The 23,649-nt window shown below is 39.2% G+C and overlaps 2 protein-coding genes and 1 gene segment (V, D, J or C); all 3 read left to right on the plus strand.

Annotated features, from left to right (window-relative positions):
* Positions 1-13,978, plus strand: part of LOC121464628 (zinc finger protein 345-like) — a 218,511-nt gene extending 204,533 nt beyond the window's left edge. The window contains exon 8 of the mRNA XM_041677657.1: positions 13,558-13,978. Coding sequence (XP_041533591.1) covers positions 13,558-13,978 — 421 coding nt within the window. The remainder of the gene's footprint in view (positions 1-13,557) is intronic.
* The window catches only part of LOC121464736, a 994,671-nt gene that overhangs the window by 896,803 nt on the left and 74,219 nt on the right, over positions 1-23,649 (plus strand).
* The window catches only part of LOC121464737 (immunoglobulin lambda-1 light chain-like), an 840,936-nt gene that overhangs the window by 746,537 nt on the left and 70,750 nt on the right, over positions 1-23,649 (plus strand). The gene's annotated exons all lie outside the window — the stretch shown is intronic.

Below are 23,649 nucleotides of genomic sequence, written 5' to 3' on the forward strand. Positions count from 1 at the left end.
TGTGGCTACGTATTGTTGAAATTTGCTTATATCCTGGAAAATTTTGTTTTCTCCATTTTTAGTGAACGACAGCTTGGCTGGGTATAGTAATCTGGGCTTGCATCCATGGCCTCTTAGTTTCTGCAGTACATCTATCCAGGACCTTCTGGCTTTCATTGTTTCCATAGAGAAATCAGGTGTAAGTCTGATAGGTTTACCTTTATAAGTAACTTGGCCTTTTTCCTTTGCAGCTCTTAATATTATTTCTTTATTATGTATGTTTTGTGTTTTGTTTATTATATGGCGAGGAGATTTTTTTTTTTTTTGGTCCAGTCTATTCTGTGTTCTGTATGCTTCTTGAACCTTCAAAGGAATATCCTTCTTTAGGTTGGGAAAGTTTTCTTCTATAATTTTATTTAATATATTTTCTGGACCGTTGAGCTGTATTTCTTCTCCTTCTTCTTTCCCAATTATTCTTAGGTTTGGTCCTTTTAATGTGTCCCAGATTTTCTGAATGTTTTGTGATGAGAATTTGTTGACTTTGCTGTTTTCTTTGATCAGTGTGTTTATTTTCTCTATGGTATCTTCAGTGTCTGAAATTCTTTCTTCTATCTCTTGTAATCTGTTGGTAGTACTTGTCTCTGTATTTCCTGTTCGTTTACCCAGATTTTCCATCTCCATCCTTCCCTCGGTTTGTATTTTCTTCATTACTTCCATTTCATTTTTCATGTCTTAAACTGCTTCCCTTACCTGTTTGATTGCTTTTTCTTGTTTCTCTTGGTTTTCTTGGGTATCTTTGAGCGATTAATTCATTTCCTCTACCTTTTTGTTTGTGATCTCTAATTGTTGATGGCAGTTTTTCACCTCCTGTTTAAGGTCTTCTATTATTTTCTTATAATTCACTTTTGAGTCGATTTCTTCTAATTCTTTTAGAGTAGGGTGTACAATTCTTCTTATTTCAGGATCCCTGGATTCTGGTGATGTCATGTTGCCTTTCAGGTTGTTGGAGGAATTCTTGCCTTGGCGCCTTCCCATCTCTTCCTTCAAATGGAGCCAGGAGAGGCCTGGTGTCTTGGTCCAGTCTTTGCTGTGACTGACTCTCTAGGTGTAACTCTTCAGTGTAGAAGCAGGAACCATCCGGTCCAGATGGAACTCCTCAGCACTGAAACATAGACACCTGGTAGACCAATGACCCGCTGACTAAAGGGAGAACTTGGGGGACAGGGTGGGGACGAGTAGAAGACAGGACACCCTGCCGCAAAAGCTGAAGGTGCGCATGCTCCCTTTCGGGGGGGACCTTGAGGCCTGCCCAGTAGGCAGGCACTCACCTCTCTGGGTGGGTAGCCTTAGTGTAGGAGCAGAAAACTGTTCCTGAGCAAAGGACCTAGCAGAAAACGCAGGCTTGGGGGGGGGGGGGTCGTGTGTAAGAAAGACAGCCCTGCAGAAGGAGCTTGGGGAGGGGGGTTTGTGCTCTCTTCCAGGACAATCCACCCCTGGATAGCACACACTCACCTGTCCAGATGGAACTCCTCAGTACCTAAACAGGGCCACCTGGTTGCCCGATGATCTGGGGACAAAAGGAAAAACCGGGCAGGCGGGGCAAGATCCAGGAAAGCACAGGCACCCCTGGAGCACATGCTGAAGGTGCCCAGCCTCCCTTACAGGGAAGCTTGAGGCCTGTCCAGTAGGCAGACACTCACTGCTCTGGGTGAGTCTCCTTAGTGTAGGAGCAGAAAACTATTCTTGAGCACTGGTTCTAGCATACAGCAGGGCAAGGTTGGGGGGGTGCGGGGTGCTGATTTGTGCATAAGAAAGACAGCCCTGCAGAAGCAGCTGGGGGAGGGGGGTTTGTGCTCTCTTCCGGGATAATCTGCCCCTGGATAGCACACACTCACCCGTCCAGATGGAACTCCTCAGTACCTAAACAGGGCCACCTGGTAGCCCGATGATCTGGGGACAAAAGGAAAAACCAGGCAGGCAGGGCGAGATCCAGGAGAGCACAGGCACCCCTGGAGCACAAGCTGAAGGTGCCCAGGCTCCCTTTGGGGGTCCTTGAGGCCTGTCCGGTAGGCAGGCACTCACTGCTCTGGGTGAGTCTCCTTAGTGTAGGAGCAGAAAACTATTCTTGAGTACTTGTTTAGCATACAGCAGGGCAGGGTTGGAGAGTGGGTGATGGGGGGCTGGGTTGTGCATAAGAAAGAGAGCCCTGCAGAAGGAGCTGGGGGAGGGGGTTTTGTGCTCTCTTCCTGGACAATCCGCCCCTGGATAGGACACACTCACCCGTCCAGATGGAATTCCTCAGGACTTAAACAGGGCCGCCTGGTAGCACGATGATCCGGGGACAAAAGGAAAAAAAACGGGCAAGCGGGCGAGATCCAGGAGAGCACAGGCACCCCTGGAGCACAAGCTGAAAGTGCCTGGGCTCCCTTTCGAGGGGTCCTTGAGGCCTGCCTGTTAGGCAGGAACTCACCGCTCTAGCCAAAAGACTCTTAAGGTCATGCTCAACCTCCTTAGCAATCAGGGAAATGCAAATCAAAACAACTTTGAGATACCATGTTACATCTGCCAGAATGGCTAAAATGAAAAACACCAATGATAGCCTTTGCTGGAGAGGTTGTGGAGAAAGGGGTACACTCATCCATTGCTGGTGGGAATGCAAACTTGTGCAACCACTTTGGCAACAGTGTGGAGGTTTCTCAGGAAATTTGGGATCAACCTACCCCAGGACCCAGCAATACCACTCTTGGGAATATACCCAAGAGATGCCCTATGATACTACAAAAGTATTTTTTCAACTATGTTCATAGCACCATTATTTGTAATAGCCAGAACCTGGAAACAACCTAGATGTCCTTCAATGGAAGAATGGATGAAGAAAGTGTGGAATATATACATATTAGAGTACTACTCAGCGGTAAAAAACAATGACTTCTTGAAATTTGCATGCAAATGGATGGAAATAGAAAACATTATCCTGAGTGAGGTAAACCAGACCCAAAAAGATGAACATGGGATGTACTCACTCATAATTTTTTTAGCCATAAATATAGGACATTGAGCCTATAAATCACGATCCAAGAGAAGCCAAATAAGAATGTGGACCCAAAGAAAAACATACAGTTATCCTACTGCATATTGAAAGTAGACAAGATTGCTGGGCAAAACTTGGGAACTGGGGGGCGGGGTGTGATGGGGGAAAGGGAAGATGGGGAGAGACAAGTGAGAAGGTGAGGATGGGGAGAGCTTGGGGGAATGGAGTGGTTCGGATAATGGAAGGATGGACATGGGAGCAGGGAAGTATATATCTTAATTAAGGGAGCCATTTTAGGGTTGTCAAGAGCCTTGACTCTAGAGGGGCTCCCAGGGGTCCAGAGAGATGTACCCAACTAGGTCCTTGGGCAGCTGAGGAGAGAGAGCCTGAAATGGCCCGATCCTATAGCCATACTAATGAATATCTTGCATATCACCATAGAACCTTCATCTGGCAATGGATGGAGATAGAGACAGACACCCACATTGGAGCAATGGACTGAGCTCCCAAGGTCCAAATGAGGAACAGAAGGAGGGAGAACATGAGCAAGGAAGTCAAGATCACGAGGGGGGCACCCACCCACTGAGACAGTGGGGCTGATCTATTGGGAGATCACCATGGCCAGCTAGACGGGGACTGACATTGCATGGGGTAAAACTGAACTCTCTGAATATGGTGGACAATGAGGTCTGCTGAGAAGCCAAGGACAATGGCACTGATTTTTTTTTTTTTTTTTTTGGTTTTTTCGAGACAGGATTTCTCTGTGGATTTGGAGCCTGCCCTGGAAATAGCTCTTGGCTCTTGAAGACCAGGCTTGATGTGGGAGTGTCATATATCAATCTGTTGATTTCATTGGTTAAGGAATAAAGAAACTGCCTAGGCCCCTTGATAGGCCAACCCTTAGGTGGGTGGAGTAAACAGAACAGAATGCTGGGAGAAAAAAAAGCTGAGTGAAGGAGTTGCCATGATTCTCCCACTCCAGACAGACACAGGATAAGCCAGCTCGTGGGCTACACAGATTAATAGAAATGGGTTAGATCGATATGTAAGAGCTAGCCAATAAGAAACTGAAACTAATGGGTCAGGCAGTGTTTAAAAGAATATAGTTTCCATGTAATTATTTTGGGTAAAGCTAGCCGTGCAGGCGGCTGGGTGCCGGGGACGCAGCCTGCCGCCCCTTATTTCAACACAGGCTGGTCTTGAACTCACAGAGATCCGCCTGCCTCTGCCTCCCGAGTGCTGGGATTAAAGGCGTGTGCCACCACCGCCTGGCTATGGCACTGAGTTTTTTTTGTTTTTGTTTTTGTTTTTTTTTAATTTATTTATTTATTAAAAATTTCTGTCTCTTCCCAGCCACTGCCTCCCATTTCCCTCCCCTAATTAAGTCCCCCCCCCCTCAGCCCGAAAAGCAATCAGGGTTCCCTGTCCTGTGGGAAGTCCAAGGAACCCCCCACCTCCATCCAGGTCTAGTAAGTTGAGCATCCAAACTGCCTAGGCTCCCACAAAGCCAGTACGTGCAGTAGGATCAGAAACCCAGTGCCATTGTTCTTGAGTTCTGGCACTGAGTTTTGACCCTACTTCATGTACTGGCTTTGTGGGAGCCTAGCCAGTTTGGATACTCACCTTCCTAGACCTGGATGGAGGGGGGAAGGACCTTGGACTGCCCACAGGGCAGGGTACCCTAACTGCTCTTTGGACTGAAGAGGGAGGGGGAGTGGAGTGGGGCGTGGGGAATCAGGGGAGGGGGAGGGAAAGGGAGGTGGGGAGGAGGCAGGAATTTTTAATAAAAAAAAATTAATAAAAAATAAATAAGAAAAAGAAGATCAGTCCTAGTGAATTTACTTGATGTCTGATTAATTATGGACACCTTCCTTGTGGCATAACTCCATCAGCCAGTTAGTAATAACCGTTTTCTCTTCCTTATTACCTTCTTCCTTTATTAATTAATATTATGTCTTCTTTATTAATATTATTCAATTTGTTCATTTCAAGAAATTGTGAAGATGAGTTATATGCATTAATATTAAACAATTTCATTAGTGTGATTTTTTTTTGTACTTGAGTTATAGGCTTTGTATAAGTTACTTTTCAATTGCTGTAATAAAACTCCAAGATAAAGGTAATATACAGAAGAAAGATCCATTATGATGAATCAGAAGTAGTAGGTGACTAGGGGCTACAGCTGCAGTGAGAGGTCCCATCTAGAAACAGAACAGGAAGCAGAGAGATCATTGTTCTCAATAAATATACATGTTTTCCAGTATGTTGATACCTTTTTATCTTACCCATAAATATCCACAAACTTCTGGGCCTGTATACAGACATCTATTATATGGGGTCATTTCACTCAACCCATCATACTCTTGTTTATTATTCTGAAAAATTATGATTGGAATATCTAAGGTAACATAACTTAAATTCTTCCATTTTTATAATTTGTTTATTATGTTATAAAAAATTTTCTATCCATTTGCCTTACGAAGATTGTTTCATTAGAATAAATGATCTGAAGATTTTTTTGCAAGATGTCTTCTTTTTTTTAATAACTTTTTTTATTGAAAAAAGGAGAAAAAAACAAGTTTCCACCTCCTCCCAGCCTCACACTTCCCTCCCTCTCCTCCCATCCCTCTCCCCCTCCCCCCACTACTCTCCCACTCCCTCTCCAGTCCAAAGAGCAGTCAGGGTTCCCTGCCCTGTCGTAAGTCCCAGGACCTCACCCCTCCGCCCTTATCCAGGAAGGTGAACATCCAAACTGGCTAGGATCCCACAAAGCCACACATTACATAGGATCAAAATCCCGTGCCATTGTCCTTGGCATCTCATCAGCCCCCATTGTTCGCCATGTTCAGAGAGTCCAGTTTCATCCCGTGCTTCTTCAGTCCAGCTGGCCTTGGTGAGCTCCCAATAGATCAGCTCCACTGTCTCAGTGGGTGGGTGCACCCCTCGTGGTCCCGACTTCCTTGCTCATGCTCTCCCTCATTCTGCCCCTCACTGGGACCTTGGGAGCTCAGTCCAGTGCTCCAGTGTGGGTCTCTGACTCTATCTCCATCCATCACCAGATGAAGGTTCTATGATGATATGCAAGACATTCATCAGTATTGCTATAGGACAGGGTCATTTCAGGTTCCCTATCCTCAGCTGCCCAAGGAACTAACTGGGGACCTCGGCTTGGGCACCAGGGAGCCACTCCCTTAACTAAGAATTATGCTTCCGTGCTCCCCAATACAAACTTCCTTTATCCCAATCATCCTTTTTCCCCAAGTTCCCCCCATCCTCCCCTTCTCCCGTTTCTCTCCCCATCTCCCCTTATCCCCATCCCACCCCCATCCCACCCCACCCCCAAGATCCCAATTTTCTCCCCAGCCATTTTGTCTACTTCCCATAGCCAAGAGGACAACTATATGTTTTTCCGTTGGTTCACCTTCTTATTTAGCTTCTTTAGGATCACCAATTGTAGACTCCGTGACCCTTATTTATGGCTAGAAACCAATTATGAGTGAGTACATCCCATATTCATCTTTTTGGGTCTGGGTTACCTCACTCAGGATAGTGTTTTCTATTTCCATACATTTGCATGCAAAATTTGAGAAGTCATTGTTTTTTACCGCAGCTTAGTACTCTAATGTGTAGATATTCCACACTTTCTTCATCCATTCTTCCATTGAAGGGCATCTAGGTTGTTTCCAGGTTCTGGCTATTACAAATAATATTGCTATGAACATAGTTGAACAAATGCTCTTGTCATATGATAGGGCATCTCTTAGGTATATTCCCAGGAATGGTATTGATGGGTCCAGGGGTAGGTTGATCCCGAATTTCCTGAGAAACCGAAACACAGATTTGCAAAGTGGTTGCACAAGATTGCATTCCCACCAGCAATGGATGAGTGTACCCCTTCCTCCACAGCCTCTCCAGCAAAGGCTATCATTGGAGTTTTTTATTCTAGCCATTCTGACAGGTGTAAGATGATATCTCAAAGTTGTTTTGATTTGTATTTCCCTGATTGGTAAGGAGGATGAGCATGACCTTAAGTGTCTTTTGGCCATTTGAACTTCCTCTGCTGAGAATTCTCTGTTCAGTTCAGTCCCCCACTTTTTAATTGGGTTATTAGCATTTTGAAGTCTAGTTTCCTGAGTTCTTCATATATTTTGGAGATCAGACCTTTGTCTGCTGCAGGGTTGGTGAAGATCTTCTCCCAGTCAGTAGGTTGCCTTTTTGTCTTGGTGACAGTGTCCTTTGCTTTACAGAAGCTTCTCAGTTTCAGGAGGTCCCATTTATTCAATGTTGCCCTTAATGTCTGTGCTGCTGGGGTTACACATCAGAAGCGATCTCCTGTGCCCATCTGCTGTAGGGTACTTCCCACTTTCTCTTCTATCAGGTTCAATTGTGTTCTGACTGATAGTGAGGTCTTTAATCCATTTGGACTTGAGTTTTGTGCATAGTGATAGATATGGGTCTATTTTCATTCTTCTACAGGTTGACATCCAGTTATTCCAGCACCATTTATTGAAGATGCTTTCTTTCTTCCATTGTATACTTTTGGCTCCTTTATCAAAAATGAGGTGTTCATAGGTTTGTGGGTTAATGTTCAGGTCTTCTATATGATTCCATTGGTCAACTTCTCTGTTTTTATGCCAGTACCACACTGTTTTCATCACTGTAGCTCTGTAATAGAGTTTGAAGTCAGGGATGGTAATGCCTCCAGACAATTCTTTAATGTATAGGATTTTTTTGGCTTTCCTGGGTTTTTTGTTTTTTCATATAAATTTGATTATTGTCCTCTCAAGATCTGTGAAGAATTTTGATGGGACCTTGATGGGGATTGCATTGAATCTATAAATTGCCTTTGGTAGAATTGCCATTTTTACTATGTTGATCCTCACAATCCAAGAGTAAGGGAGGTCCTTCCATTTTCTGGTATACTCCTCAGTTTCGTTCTTCAATGCCTTAAAGTTCTTGTCAAATAGATCTTTCATTTCCTTGGTTAGAGTTAACACAAGATATTTTATGCTGTTTGTGGCTATCGTGAAAGGTGAAGCTTCTCTTATTTCCCTCTCTGCTTCCATATCTTTGTGTATAAGAGGGCGACTGATTTTTTGGAGTTGATCTTTTATCCTGTCACATTACTAAAGGTGTTTATCAGCTGTAAAAGTTCTTTGGTGGAGTTTTTGGGTTCGCTTTTGTACACTATCCTATCATCTGCAAATAACAAAAGTTTCACTTCTTCCTTTCCAATTCGAATCCCCTTGATCCCCATATGTTGTCTTATTGCTATTGCTAGAACTTCAAGCACTATATTGAAGAGGTATGGCGAGAGTGGACAGCCTTGTCGTGTTCCTGAGTTTAGTGGGATGGCTTTGAGTTTCTCTCCATATAATTTGATGTTATCTGTTGGCTTGCTGTATTTAGCTTTCATTATATTTAGGTATGACCCTTGTAACCCTAATGTCTCCAAGACATTTATCATAAAGGGATGTTGAATGTTGTCAAATGCTTTTTCAGCATCTAATTAAATGATCATATGGTTTTTTTCTTTCAGTTTATTAATATTGTGGATTACATTGATAGATTTTCGTATGTTGAACCAGCCCTGCATCCCTGGGATGAAGCCTACTTGATTATAATGGATAATTATTCTAATGTGTGCTTGGATTCGGTTTGCCAGTATTTTATTGAGGATTTGTGCATCGATGTTCATAAGTGAGATTGGTCTATAATTCTCTTTCTTGGTTGAGTCTTTGTGCTGTTTTGGTATCAGAGTAACTGTAGCTTCATAAAAGAAATTTGGCAATGCCTCTTCTGTTTCTATATTGTGAAATATATTAAGGTATATAGGTATTAGCTCTTCTTGGAAGTTATGGTTGAATTCTGCATTGAAACCATCTGGTCCTGGGCTTTTTTTGGTAGGGAGGTTTTTGATAACAGGTTCTAATTCTTCGCGACTAACAGGTCTGTTTAGATTGTTCACCTGGTCCTGGTTTAACTTTGGTATATGGTATTTATCTAAAAATTGTCCATTTCTTTTCCATTTTCTAGTTTTGTGGCATATAGGCTTTTATAGTAAGATCTAATGATTCTCTGAATTTCCTCTATGTCTGTGGTTATGTCCCCCTTTTCATTTCTGATCTTATTAATTTGGAAATTTGCTCTCTGCCGTTTGCTTAGTTTGGATAGGGGTTTTTCAATCTTGTTGATTTTCTCCAGGAACCAGCTTTTTGTTTTGTTGATTCTTTGTATTGTTTTCTGTGTTTCTATTTTGTTGATTTCAGCCCTCAATTTGATTATTTCCAGTCTTCTACTCCTCCTAGGTGAGTCTGCTTCTTTTTTTTCTAGAGCTTTCAGGTGGGCTGTTAAGTCTCCAATGTGAGCTTTCTCTGTTTTCTTTAAGTGGGCACTTAGTGCTATGAACTTTCCTCTTAGGACTGCTTTCATAGTGTCCCATAAGTTTAAGTATGTTGTTTCTTTATTTTCATTGAATTCCAGGAAGACTTTAATTTCTTTCTTAATTTCTTCCTTAATCCAGGTATGGTTCAGTAGTTGACTGTTCAGTTTCCATGAATTTGTAGGCTTTTGGGGGGTAGCATTGTTGTTGAATTCTAACTTTAATCCATGGTGATCTGATAAGACATAGGTGTTTACTAATATTTTTTTTGTAACTGTGGATGTTTGCTTTTTACTGACTATGTGGTCGATTTTTGAGAAGGTTCCATGAGCGGCAGAGAAGGTATATTCTTTCCTATTTGGGTGGAATGTTCTATAGATGTCTGTTAAATCCATTTGAGTCATTACCTCCATTAATTCTCTTATTTCTCTGTTAGGTTTCTGTCTGATTGTCCTGTCCATTGGTGAGAGAGGAGTGTTGAAGTTTCCTACTATTAGTGTGTGCGATTTGATGGCTGCCTTGAGTTTTAGCAATGTTTCTTTTATGTACGTGGGTGCTTTTATATTAGGGGCATAGATGTTCAGGATTGAGACTTCATCCTGATGAACTGTTCCTGTTATGAGTATAATATGCCCCTCTCCATCTCTTCTGAATGATTTAAGTTTGAAGTCAACTTTGTTAGAGATTAGTATGGCCACACCTGCTTGTTTCTTAGATCCATTTGCTTAATAAGCCTTTTCCCATCCCTTTACTCTGAGTAGGTGCCTGTCTTTGTGGTTGAGGTGTGATTCTTGTAAACAGCAGAATGTTGGATCCTGTTTTCGTATCCAATCTCTTAGCCTATGCCTTTATATAGGTGAGTTGAGTCCATTGACATTAAGTGATATTAATGACCAGTGGTTGTTAACTCGGTCATTTTTTTAGTTTTAGAGTTTGTGTGTTTCCCTTCTTTGATTTGTGTTGGTGAAGGGTCTCTAGATGTCTGAGTTATTGTGGTCATTGTTGGACTCCTTGGTTAGTGATTTTCCTTCTATTACTTTCTGTAGGGCTGGATTTGTGGCTATGTATTGTTGAAATTTGTTTTTATCTTGGAAAATTTTGTTTTCTCCATTTATAGTGAACGAAAGCTTGGCTGGGTATAGTAGTCTGGGCTTGCATCCATGGTCTCTCAGTTTCTGCAGTACATCTATACAGGACCTTCTGGCTTTCATGGTTTCCATGGAGAAGACAGGTGTAAGTCTGATAGGTTTACCTTTATAAGTAATTTGACCTTTTTCCTTTGCAGCTCTTAATATTCATTCCTTATTCTGTATGCTTTGTGTTTTGATAATTATATGGCGAGGTGATGTTTTTTTTTTCTTTTTGATCCAGCCTATTCGGTGTTCTGTATGCTTCTTGAACCTTCATAGGTATATCTTTCTTTAGGTTGGGAATGTTTTCTTCTATAATTTTATTAAATATATTTTCTGGACCATTGAGTTGCACTTCTTCTCCTTCTTCTACTCCTATTATTCTTAGGTTTGGTCTTTTTATTGTGTCCCATATTTCCTGAATGTTTTGTGATGAGAGTTTGTTGGACTTGCTGTTTTGTTTGATCAGTGTGTTTATTTTCTCTATGGTATCTTCAGAATCTGAGATTCTTTCTTCTAACTCTTTTATTCTGTTGGTTATGCTTGTTTCTGTAGACTCTGTTTGTTTACTTAAATTTTCCATGTCCAGCCGGCCCTCTGTTTGTGTTTTCTTCTTTGCCTCCATTTCAGTTTTCAAGTCTTGAACTGTTTCCATTATCTGTTTGATTGTTTTTCCTTGGTTTTCTAGGGTATCATTCACTGATTTATTCAATTCTTCAAACTTTCTCTTTTATTTCTCATCCATTTCTATAAGGGCGTTTTTTTACATGCTGTTTAAGGGCGTCAATCACTTTCATGAAGTCAATCTTTTCTATTTCTTCTTGATTAAGGTGTTCATGTCCTCCCGTTGTGAAGTCGCTGGTTTCTGGTGGCTTCATGTTGCTTTTCAGCTTGTTGGGCGAATTCTTGCCTTGGCATCTGCCCATCTCTTCTTCCAAATGCTCCCTTATGGATCTTCTTTTGCCAGATCAGGTCTCCTTGCCTACCCAACGTTGGCTCTCCTGGCGCTGAGAGATCAGGTCTCCGTGCTGGTTTGGCAGCTCGCAAACAAAGCGCCTACCCTGCTTGGTGCATGCAGGCCCTAGAAACAAAGGAACTCCCGCCCCCTTGGGTGCCCCGAGGATTCGGACCCAGTGCCCATGCAGGCTGGGCTGGGTGACGTTATGTGCCGAAAGAGCGCAGTGGGGCCGAAGTGGGGAGGGTTCTGGATGGAAGCTGGGTGGGCTAGGAGAAAGAGGCGGTATGCAGGGAGTAGAGGCCCTGCCGAGAGCCCAATAAGGATAGGGGGCCAAGGAACCTCTGAGCTCCCTCGTCCCAGGCTGGCGCAGCGGGGCCAGAAACTCACCCCAACGCTGGCTTTCCTGGCGCGGAGCAAGATGTTTTCATTTTTACGGTAGCTGGATGGTCAGACCTGGCTCAAATGACAGCAGAGAGAGCTGCTTCAGACAACTCGGCCTCCCTTGTTTCTTCATCAAGATGCAGCTGCTGTAGTCCAGAAGCCAGTTTTAAGCGTGGCATAAAGAGCTCGGACTGCAGACTAGGGGCCTTTCAACACGAGGCCTGCCACGTGGAAAGGACCTGCCCTAGCTCGGCGGGAACCTCCAAATGTTAGGGATATTTCCTTAGCGAGCTCTCTGACGAGGTAAAAATTCTTAATCAAGCCAAATCAAAATGAGCCAAATTAAGAAATATCCAGGTTTAATGGGAGATCTGCACTCTCAGGTGGCCCCAAGGCGGAAACAGGGCTGAAGATTATTTTTTGTAATATGCCACCTTGCATATGGGTCTACATATTTATAAAATTGTATCACTTATATATCTAAAAATGTTTCACATAAATATACTAATACAGATAATTATGTATTTTCTATCTTCCAGTTTTCTATTTTCATCAAAGACAAGACATATTTTCACAGAAGAATAGACAAGATCCTATCCAGAATTTAATATCAGGTATAGATGTAAGTAGTGACTTAAAAACCTTGCATTGAAAGATGTTCTCAAAATTTGGGGAAGACAGAAAAGAGAATGGATTATGTCATGGTTGAATAATCTGAATTTACCAACCACCCTGGATTATCCTGCAAAAATTTTTCAGTAATCCCTACCTTATCTTGCAAGATATCACATTAGATCACTTTAGGTCACTTATATTTTCCAAAGCAGTTTTTTTAGTAAAAAATACAAATAAAGTTTTAAAACATGTTTTTATTCTACAAAAAAATTTGAAAAACATAAAAACTGAATGACACATATGCTATTAAACATTCACTAGAATTTCCTCAACTAATAATCATATTAATAGTTATATTTTGTGCCAAGCTATTCAATTGGGATATACAGTAGACATTTTTCTCAATCAAATGAGACTGAAAATATATTGTGGTTTTCTAGTTGTGAGAAATCTTGCACATTTAATGATGTTATTAAAGCAGTTCTTATGAACTCTAGGAATACTAGTTACCAGAATGCTTATCTTGAAGGGATAAATTCCCAAAACAACAAATCACAATATAGCTTTACTCATTAATTCTCATACATAGAAGAAATTTGTTTTTCCCAAGAGCCAATACATACATGATAATTTTAAGGGAATTTTGACTGTAACACAAACCTTTATTTTTGCAGTGTGATCGGACACAAGAGAAGCATTATATAAGGAAACAAAATGGACAAAACAACTACATGGAATGTGAGAAGGATTTTAACAGATATTCATGCCTCCCTAGGCATAGGGGAATTAATCCTGGAAGGAAGGGATACAAGTGTAAAGATTGTAGTAAATCATTTACAAGTCATGCAAAACTTCAAACTCACCAGAGAATCCATACTGGTGAGAAACCTTACAGATGTCAAGAATGTGGCAAGTCCTTTACCCAGGACACAACTCTTTACAGACATCGCAGAATCCATACTGGTGAGAAACCTTACAGATGTCAAGAATGTGGCAAGTCCTTTACCGAGGCCTCAACTCTTCACAGACATCACAGAATCCATACTGGTGAGAAACCTTACAGATGTCAGACATGTGGCAGGTCATTTACCGTGTCCTCAACGCTTCAGAGTCATCAAAGAATCCATACTGGTGAGAAACCTTACAGATGTCAAGAATGTGGCAAGTCGTTTACCACTGTCTCGGGTCTTCACAGACATCGCAGAATCCATACTGGTGAGAAACCTTACAGATGTCAAGAATGTGGCAAGTCATTTACCACAGTCTCAGATCTTTATAAACATTGCAGAATCCACAGTGGGGAGAAACCTTACAGATGTCAAGAATGTGGCAAGTCTTTTACCACTGTCTCAGGTCTTTACAGACATCGCAGAATCCATACTGGAGAGAAACCTTATAGATGTCAGGAATGTGGCAAGTCCTTTACCCAAGTCTCAACTCTTCACGCTCACCACAGATCCAAACTAGTGAAAAACCTTACATATGTAAAGAATATAAAATAGTCTTTTAACAGAAACTCAGCTATTAGAAAGCATCACAAAATTCATGTAATGGATACATTTCATAAAGTTTATTAGTATACCTCACATTAGCTCATTGTACAAATCTTCATATGTTGACCAAATTATTACACAGGCACACATTTTAATTAAATTTCAAAACTTTTTCAATACTTATACAGATATATATTTCTTATAAATATAGAAACATTGTATCCATATTTGAACTTTATTGTCTTCAGTTTCTGTATACAAAATTCATACATCATTGTTTTAAACATACTATTCAAGCATTAACTATTATGAATAAGCAAATAATTGTAGTAGAAAAAAATTAAGTCATAACATTTCTTGACTGTATGCTGAGAGAACGTGTTAAAGAACCAGACAATTTGAAACTATTTCAGATTTTGATGCATATTTAATTTCTTGCAATATAGTTGCTTATATAATGAGATTACACTCTATATAAACATTATTTTCCTGTGATGTTTTGGTGATTTTATATAAATATCAGCTTGTTTTAAACTTCAAGTATTTTCATTGTGTGTCTTTGCAATAAAAATGTTAAACATTTTGGTCAATTTTATTCCATTTTTTGTTCTGATAGTCTATTTTCTAATGGCAGGGTATCGTCTATGGATGAGAGCAACAATGAAAACATGGCATAAAATGGAAGTACATTTGCTGTGGAATATGTCTACACTGTGTAAAAATAGATTGCTTTGATTGGTAAAATAAGATGATGACTGGACAATATCTAGGCACGAGGTATCGGCAGAAATTCCTTGCAGAGAGAGTAAGGAGGAAGAGGAATTGAGGCATGCAGATGAGTTGCCAGTAGACGGGAAGGAAACAGCATTGCGGTATGTGGCAAAATATAGACAAAACATATGGGTTAATTTAAGTTATTGGACCTAATTGGAAACAAGCCTATGTTAATACCAAGCGTTCATAATAAGAAGTCTCCCTGTCATTATTTTGGATCTGGTGGGACAGCAAATGACAACCTACATAGATTTGGTTCAACTCAATGTGAGGCAATTGGATAATACCAATGGGCATGCTAAACTGCCCAAGGAAAAGCTTTAAGGCAACAACATCAAACAAAGAACTCTATAGACATTGAGGAAAGCAGGGATTGGGAGAGGCGGCCTTCGTTAGAGAAGAGCACATAAACTGATTGTCCAGTAACCAATGGGCAGCCCTGACAACATATAGAATTGTAATATTGTATGGATTGGTCTTCTTGTATTCAGGAATATATGTATATATAAATTTATATATAAAATAACTGCATAAAAAGGACAAAAACTTGAAGGAGAACAGAAATGTGTGGAATATAAAAGAGTTGGAGGTAGGAAACTTAAGGCATAAAATGCTGTAATTTGTAGGGAGTGCAAAGGTTCATGTACTCACAGCACTGGGGAAACTAGAAATGTTTACCCACACAAGGTTGTCGGTTCAGTGAAAATGTCTATACTCCGTTTTCTACTTGACAGCTGGGGTTTTTTTTTTTTTTTGGTGGACAATAACCCACACGTATTATCCTTGTGTTATCTATGACCTGGCCATACTAAACTCCCAGAATCAACACTGAACATATTCACTATTCAAAGTGGCAAAATACAGTCAAACTGATGCAAACTGATTAATGTTTTGGGGAATTGTGAGAGAATCTCCAAGAAGAAAAAGGGAGAAGGCCTTTTAGCTCAAGTGCATTTTGTTCCATAACATGATCTTGGATGTGATTTTGTGTCTCCTGCAACAAATATTTGCATTCATTTGTAAGACATGCTTATTGTTGTCAGATAGCAGAACATAACTATAGAACCAAAAGCGGTGAAATGGTGTGTTCAATGCTGTCCTCGCTGTATGTTAAATATTGACACAACTCAGGGTCAAATTCTAGAAGTCTGAACCAACCCAAGCTACTGAGTCCCATTGTTTAAGATTCCTTCTTGCCCCATGTGGATTGTTATTCTGCCAGCCTTGCTGTTCTCAGAAATGCCCACAAAATTATATTATGAAATCAAAAAAATTAAAAATACAAAAAAGAAAATATAAAGAGCTTCTCATTATTTGAAAGTGTTGTAAACTTCTCTCTAGGACAAAATTGTCCACTTTATTCGTTAGTTTAAATAAATAGTAAGAAAAGTGATAGCTATATTTAGCCATGTTCTCTAGCTCTTTTTCATTATTTCAAATGATGTTTTCTCTGTTTACCAAGATTCATATTCTTTCTTTAGCATTGTATTGTGTTTGTAACAAGTTTTAATTTTTAAATATGATATGATTGATATATATATATATATATATATATATATATATTACATCTGGGCCAGTTTCCCCTGCCTCCTCTCCTTAAGTCACTTACTCCCATACCCCTCTCTTTCCACACCATAAACCACTCTTCCTCCATTGCTGTTAGGAAAGGATGGGTCTCCATTGGGCATAGAAAAACATGGCATTCCAGTTTACAGTAAGACAAAGAATCTCCCTGTGTGTTGAGGCTTGCCATTATGGGAGGTAGGGTCCCAAAAGCCAGAATAAGAGTCAGAGAAAGCAACTGCTTTCTCTGAAAGGAGTGTCATAAGAAGACCAAGCTACACAACTGTAACATCTATGCAAAGGGCCTAGGTCAGTTGCATGGAGGACCTATGTTGTCTGTTTGGTCTTTTGCAGCCACAATGAACCCAGGTTAGTTGACTCTGTGAATGTATATTTTTGGAGGTCTCCTTTCAGTGTTAGGCCCTCCTCTACTTATGAGCTCTCAATATCCCAGCTTCTCAAGGCTACTGCTCCAGATATAAGGTAATAAATACATAGGCTCTGCCAGATACTCTGGATGCCAACTCTTCAGTTGGTAGTTAATTAGCTAGCTAATACTTTCAGTAAAAACAAAGCAAAATTTATTTGTCTGTTGTGAATGGAAATTCAAAAGTCAACTAATTGTGGCAACATGAACTCCCTTAAAATAATCTTGTTTTGTTCACCTGGTTATTATTTACTTGTGAGAAGTCACACAAGGCTTTGAATTTGCTCATGTTATAAAATGTTGATTCCATGGCTATCTCCTGTATTTCAATGAGTCTTTTGTTAAAGAGTAACTGTGTTTATAGAATAATATAACAATATTAAATAAAATAGTGCATTTTCACAATTACTACTTGAAATATGTACTCTCTTTTTTCCTGTGTTAGTAAATGAAAGAAAAAATTGCTGTAATTTTTCTGAAATTTTGTTCCTTTTATTTGAAAAGAAATTAGTAATTTTTTTTTTACTTCTGAACTTTGACTTTATATACTGGGAAACTCCATACCACATGGTTGGGGTGTTGGGCCTGATCGCTTCCAAGATAAATATCTTCCCCCACATATTAGAAAATTCATTTCTTTTTCTTCCATTTTCTAGAAATTTACATTTAATCCCTTCAATTTCACCCCCATGTTAACAGGTATGTGGCCTTTCTATGGTTGAATTTTCGTCAGCTTTTATTCTGGCTTCATAAAGCATTGAATTGCTTCTTTTAAATGTTCTGAATTTTCTTTATCCATTCTTATTTTGAGTGTCATCTAGGTTGTTTTCATGTTCTTCAAATTACAAATAAAACTCCCATGAACACAGTGGAATGAGAGACCTTGTTATGATTAAGCTGTCTTTGTCTAAATATCCAAAGATGGTATTGCTGGGTCTTGAGAATAATTATTTCAAAATTTTCCAAGAAATTGCCATATTTATTTCTACAGGGAATGTATAAATTTTCACTCTTACCAGCACTGAAGAGGTGTTCCCCTTGTTCCACATCCTCTCCAGCATAAGCTGTCATTTGTAGTTTTGATCGTATCCATTCTCACTTGTTAAGGTGTAATTTGGGAATTATTTTTATTTTCATTTTCCTGATGTCTAAAGTTCATAAACAGTGGTTTAAGTGCATCTTGACCATTTTCAGTTCTTCTGTTGAGAATTCTTTGTTTGATCAGTTTTCTGTGTTTAATTGGATAATTTGTTGGGATTATTTTTTTACATCTAGTTTCTTGAGTTCTTTATACTTTTTTGAGATCAGCCCTTTGTCAGATGTGGAGTTGGTGAAGAACGTTTTGCAATCTTCAGGCTGCTGTTTTGTCTTATTGACAGTGCCCTTTGATTTACAGAAGATTTTCAGTTTAACGGGCTTCCATTTGTTGATTTTTGGTCTCAGTGTCTGTGCTAGTGCTGTTCTATTCAGAAAGTTGTCTCTTGTACTAATGTGTCCAAAACTATGTATAGTTATGTTGAGGTCTTTGATCCACTTAAATGTGAATTTTGTGCAGGTTGATAGACATAGGTCTATTTGCATTCTTCTACATGTTGACTCAGGTATTGCCAGACAATTCTATTGATGATGCTCTCTTTTATTGCATTGAATATTTGGCTTCATTGTGAAAAGTCAAGTGTTTGTAGGTGTTTGGGTCTTTTATTTTATTTCATATTATTTTAATATAAAAACAAAAATAAAAATAAAAAAGAGGAAAAGCAGGCAATATTGAATGTTTTTAAGAAATGATTTAGGGAACAGTACACAGAAAGCTACAAGGAAATTACATGACCATGGAGACAGAAATGGAAAGCAAAAAATCAAAGTCAGAAAAAGCTCAGGGTAGGATCAAATCACTCTTAAAATGTTAAAGAGGGAAGAGAAACAAATAAGGCTATCTTGCTGAAGAGACACTAACTGGCAAAACAACAAAGTCTAAATTGTACTTCAGATTACACACTGTGAGTGTGTCCTGTACACATGGTCTAATATCCACATGAGGTAATTAGCCAGGTTTCTGATTGACAGGGACCAGCCTCAGCAGCACAATGGGCCTCGAATCTGGGATATCTGGAAGGTGAAATGAATACACAAAGGATTCTGATGCAAGCTGATGGGCTACCAGCTGCAGGACAAGTTCTTCTATCCTGAGCTTCAAACCTCAGTCTTTTATTGTAAATTTTACATAAGGAAAATGACTCATTTTTTTTCTTGCCACAGGTTAATCATTACCTGGGCAATGCAGCTCACAAGAACTATAAAGATTCTTTGAAATAAGAACATCATCATTAATTATGACATTTTCCCAGGTCCCAAGCCCCATGCCAGTCACTGTATTCTTAATTCTTAGCTGAATTAATCAGAAAAGAACTTCTGAGGCTTTCACCTCAGAGGCTAACTACTCACGATTTCAGAAGCTTAGTTCAATGAGTTTTACTTCATTGTTGTATCCTTTTTCTTGTGTTCCTTACAATTCCAATTTTGATTTACAAGACCATAGGCAGTCAGCCGTAAAAGCCCTAGGTTCCTCAGAAACTTTATTCCTCATAGCCAAGTTCTTTTCTGTGTCAGTATAATTCTTTTGCCAAATTTTATAATCAGGTAAAAACAATTTCTGCACTTTTCCCATATTTCTCCAATTCATTCATCAATCAGGTTTCCCCCCATGTCAAGTGTAAGGGAATGGTAAGCAATGGTGTTTCCTTGAATTAAGACCCCCCAGACAGTTTAATACACAGCATTCCATAAATTAATTAGAAGATGAAGGGACATGAATTGGAAAAAAGTAAATGATTTAAGAATATAAACATTGTAAAGTATAATAAATCTACACAAGGGAAGCCTTACAAGAATAATGGATGGAGAAGACAATAACCTTTTCTGACTTAGGGACAAAGTACAAAAAGTAGACAAAGAGACAAAAATGTGCACAGTTTTTTTAAAAACACACAACAAAGAACATGCAGAAAATATGTGACACCATGGAAAGAACAAATCGCTAGAGTATAGGCAAACATGAACGAGAAGAATACCAGGTCAATGGAGTAGTTTGGATTTTAATAAGATAGCAGAATAAATAAATCTTTCCAAACATAGGAAAGACATGGTCATGGCGAGGCTCGAAGCACACAGACCAACAAACAGATGATTTCAGAAAAGATATCTCCATAGAAAAAAATTAAAGTACTAAATTGCAGAGCTAAAAGACAGTATTGAAAGCTAAAAGAGAAAAAACACAAACCATCTATAGGGGGGGAAATCTTCAGAACAACTGCAGTTGTCTCTCTCAGTGAAATTTTTCAGAGGCAGAACTGGGAGCAATATACACCAAGTTTGAAAGACCACAACTGCCAAAGTAGAATACTGCACCCAACAAAACTCTTTATTATAGATAAATAAGAAACTTTTGTATACTCCCAACTAGGCTAAAAGAATTTCTAACCAACAAAGCACACCTGAATAGAACACAGGAAGTAACCCTTCAGGCTAAACTGAGGAATAAAGATGGACAAGAAACTGCAAAATAGAAAATAAAGCTCCTAGTCTGAAAACTGAAACACTAAAACTGTTAGCAGAAAACGTAAATAGAACCATACAAATATGTATAGAGAAGGATTTTCTGAACTGGATTCTATTCCCCAAGAAATTAAACCCAAAAACTGACAATAGGAACTTCATAAAACTAAAAGACTACTATACTGGTAATATAAAATAAACTTGGAAAAACTCCATATCTGATATAAGATTAATATGTCAAATATGAAAATGACTTCAGAAAGGGAAAAATGTGACCCAAAAGAAGTTGTGAAGGATCTGAACAGAGAGTTCTTCCTAAGAAACTAAATAGATGAAATTAAAGTGGCCAAGAATGCAACAAAAAGTTTTTGTCATCTTTAGCCATCATACAAATAACAATTAAAACAATGTTGAGATTTCATCTCACTCCAGTCAGGATGGCTATAGTCAACAAAACCTATAGTCATCAATACTGATGAAGTTGTTAAAAAAGAGGAGTACTTATTCACTGTTTGTGGAACATAAATTAGTACAGCCACTCTGGAAATCTGTATAGAGAATCAACATTTAAAAAAAAAACTAATCTGAGGATATTCTAATTTATGCTCAAGTCAAAAACCTATTTCATATATCCCTAAAGTACTCAATAAATTACTTCATGAATACTTGCTCACCTACGGTTATTGCTACCCTATTCACAATAGACATGAAACAGAAGCAATCAAAACATCTTTAAGCAGATAAAACGATAATGAAATGAGGATTATATTGACAATAGAAGAATAATCAATTGTAAAACAGTGAAATCATGGATTTTTTTATTGATGTCCATTGAACTCTACATTTTTCTCTGTTCCCATCCCTGCCAATCTCTTCCCATTGTATAATCTCCCAAGGACTCCGTGCTCCCAATTTATTCAGGAGATCTTGTCTTTTTCTACTTCCCATGTAGATTAGATCTATGTATGTCTCTCTAGCGTCCTCATTGTTGTCTAGGTTCTCTGGGATTGTGATCTGTAGGCTGCTCTTATTGCTATATGTTTAAAACCATGTATGAGTTAGTATATGTGATAATTGTGTTTCTGGGTCTGGATTACTTCACTCAAAATGATGTCATCTAGCTCAATCCATTTGCCTGCAAAATCAAGATGTCATTATTTTTTCTGCTGTGTAGTACTGCATTGTGTAAATGTACCACATTTTCCTTATCCATTCTTCAGTTAAGGTTGTTTCCAGGTTCTGGCTATGACAAACAATCCTATTATGAACATAGTTGAGCACATGTCCTTGTGGCATGATTGAGCATCCTTTAGATATATACCCAAAAGTAGTATTACTGGGTCTCAAGGAAGGTCGTTTCCTAATTTTCTGAGAAATCACCACACTGGCATCCAAAGGGGCTGTACCAGCTTGCGTTCCCACCAGAAATGCAGGAGTGTTCCCTTTACCCCACAACCTCTCCAGCATAAGTTGTCATCAGTGATATTTTTAATCTTGGCCATTCTCACAGATGTAAATCAGAACCTTAGAATTGTTCTAATTTGCATTTCTCTGATGACTAAGGATGTTGAGCATTGTCTTAAGTGTCTTTCAGCCATTTTAGATTCCTCTGTTGATAGTTCTCTGTTTAGGTCTGTACTCCAATTTTAATGGATTATTTGTTCTTTTGATGACCAATTTCTTGAGTGCTTTGTATACTTTAGAGATCAGACCTCTGACTGATATAGGGTTAATGAAGAATTTTTCCCATTCTGTAGGCTGTCGTGTTGTCTTGTTGACCATGTCCTTTGCTTTACAGAAGCTTTTCATTTTCAGGAGGTCCCATTTATTAATTGTTTCTCTCAGTGTCTCTGCAGCTGGGGTTATATTTAGTAAGTGATCTCCTGTGCAAATGTGTTCCAGTGTACTTTCCACTTTCTCTTCTATGAGGTTCAGTGTGGCTGGCTTTAAGTTGAGGTCTTTGATCCATTTGTACTTGATTTTTGTGATAGATATGCATCTATTTTCATTCTTCTACATGTTGATATCCAATTATGTCAGCACCATTTGTTAAATATGTTTTCTTTTTTCCATTTGATATTTTTTTTTTGCTTCTTTGTCAAAAATCAGGTGTTCAAAGGTGTGTGGATTAATATCTGAGTCTTGGATTTACTTCCATTGGTCCTCCTATCTGCTTTTAAGCCAATACCAGGCTGTTTTCAGTACAGAAGCTCTGTAGTAGAGTTTGAAGTCAGGGATTGTGTTTTCCATTTGAATGGTCTGTGGCATGCCAATCAAGGGATAAATACGCTCAAGAATTTCCTGAGCCACCATATCTGCTGTTTTCTTGGATGTCAGAAAGGCCTACATCCATAATGTTAAAGAGTCAATAAGAGTTAGGGGTTAATGGAGCTTTTTATGAATGGGCACGTGGGTGAACTCAACCTACCACTCCTTTCCCAGTTGGTGTCCTCAGAACTGGTGCATGGGCTATAATATCTGGAGGGCTCCTTGCCTGGTAGATTTGGCACATGTCTGGCAGGATGCATTGATTTGTAAAATATGGACTTGAAGATGGTTAGAGTCAAAGTGGGGCCCTAGAGATTGATATTAGTTTCTAGTAGGTCAGATTCCTTGATGCAATTGTAACAATTTTTAAAAAATTGGGGGAATATAGAGGCAACATCATGTGTCAGAGCTGCCTTTAGAACTTTTTTGTTGGGGGAGGGAAATAGGAAAGGAGAAAGGAAGGGGGAGACCAGTCTTGAGAGACAAGAGGGACAGAGGAGAGGAAGAGAGAATGAGATAAAGAGACATGAACAGAGATGCTACATTGCTACAGCTACATCCCTTCATAAGAGGTGTCCATTTGCCCCTCTGTCCTTCTGTCTCTCTGTAGCTTGAGATAATATAGGAATGTTGAAGAAGCTTCTTTGTAGTCCTGTTAGTGCCATGAAGAACCTAAATTCCAGGACTAGTAAAATCAACAGAAATTTAAGTATTTCTGAAAACTGTATGTAGCTATCAAAACTCCATTTTTTTCAATAATAAAACTCTGAACATCTAAAATTCCAGTGCAATGATAACTTAGAAAAGTAATAGAAATCTGAAACTTCTTCAGATACCTTATGTGGGAAGCCTAAAGCCAGGCAAACTGGTCTGTATGTGGAATCAGACCATGACTGTCTTTTAAGAAGGTATCACAGGATTGGAATGCATTGGTATCTTTACAATTCTCCATCCAGAGATAGCATTGAAGAGTACAAAGGGATTCAGGTAAGACTTAACCAGATGTTATCCATTGAAATAGTCTTCAAATTTCTAGATCTTTATATGGAATGTTCCCTTTTCTGCAAATGGTAATTTCATAGAGATGCTACCA

Source organism: Microtus oregoni, unplaced genomic scaffold, assembly GCF_018167655.1.
Source record: "Microtus oregoni isolate MIOR12 unplaced genomic scaffold, Mior012 000029F_ref0000214, whole genome shotgun sequence".
Lineage (NCBI taxonomy): Eukaryota > Metazoa > Chordata > Mammalia > Rodentia > Cricetidae > Microtus > Microtus oregoni.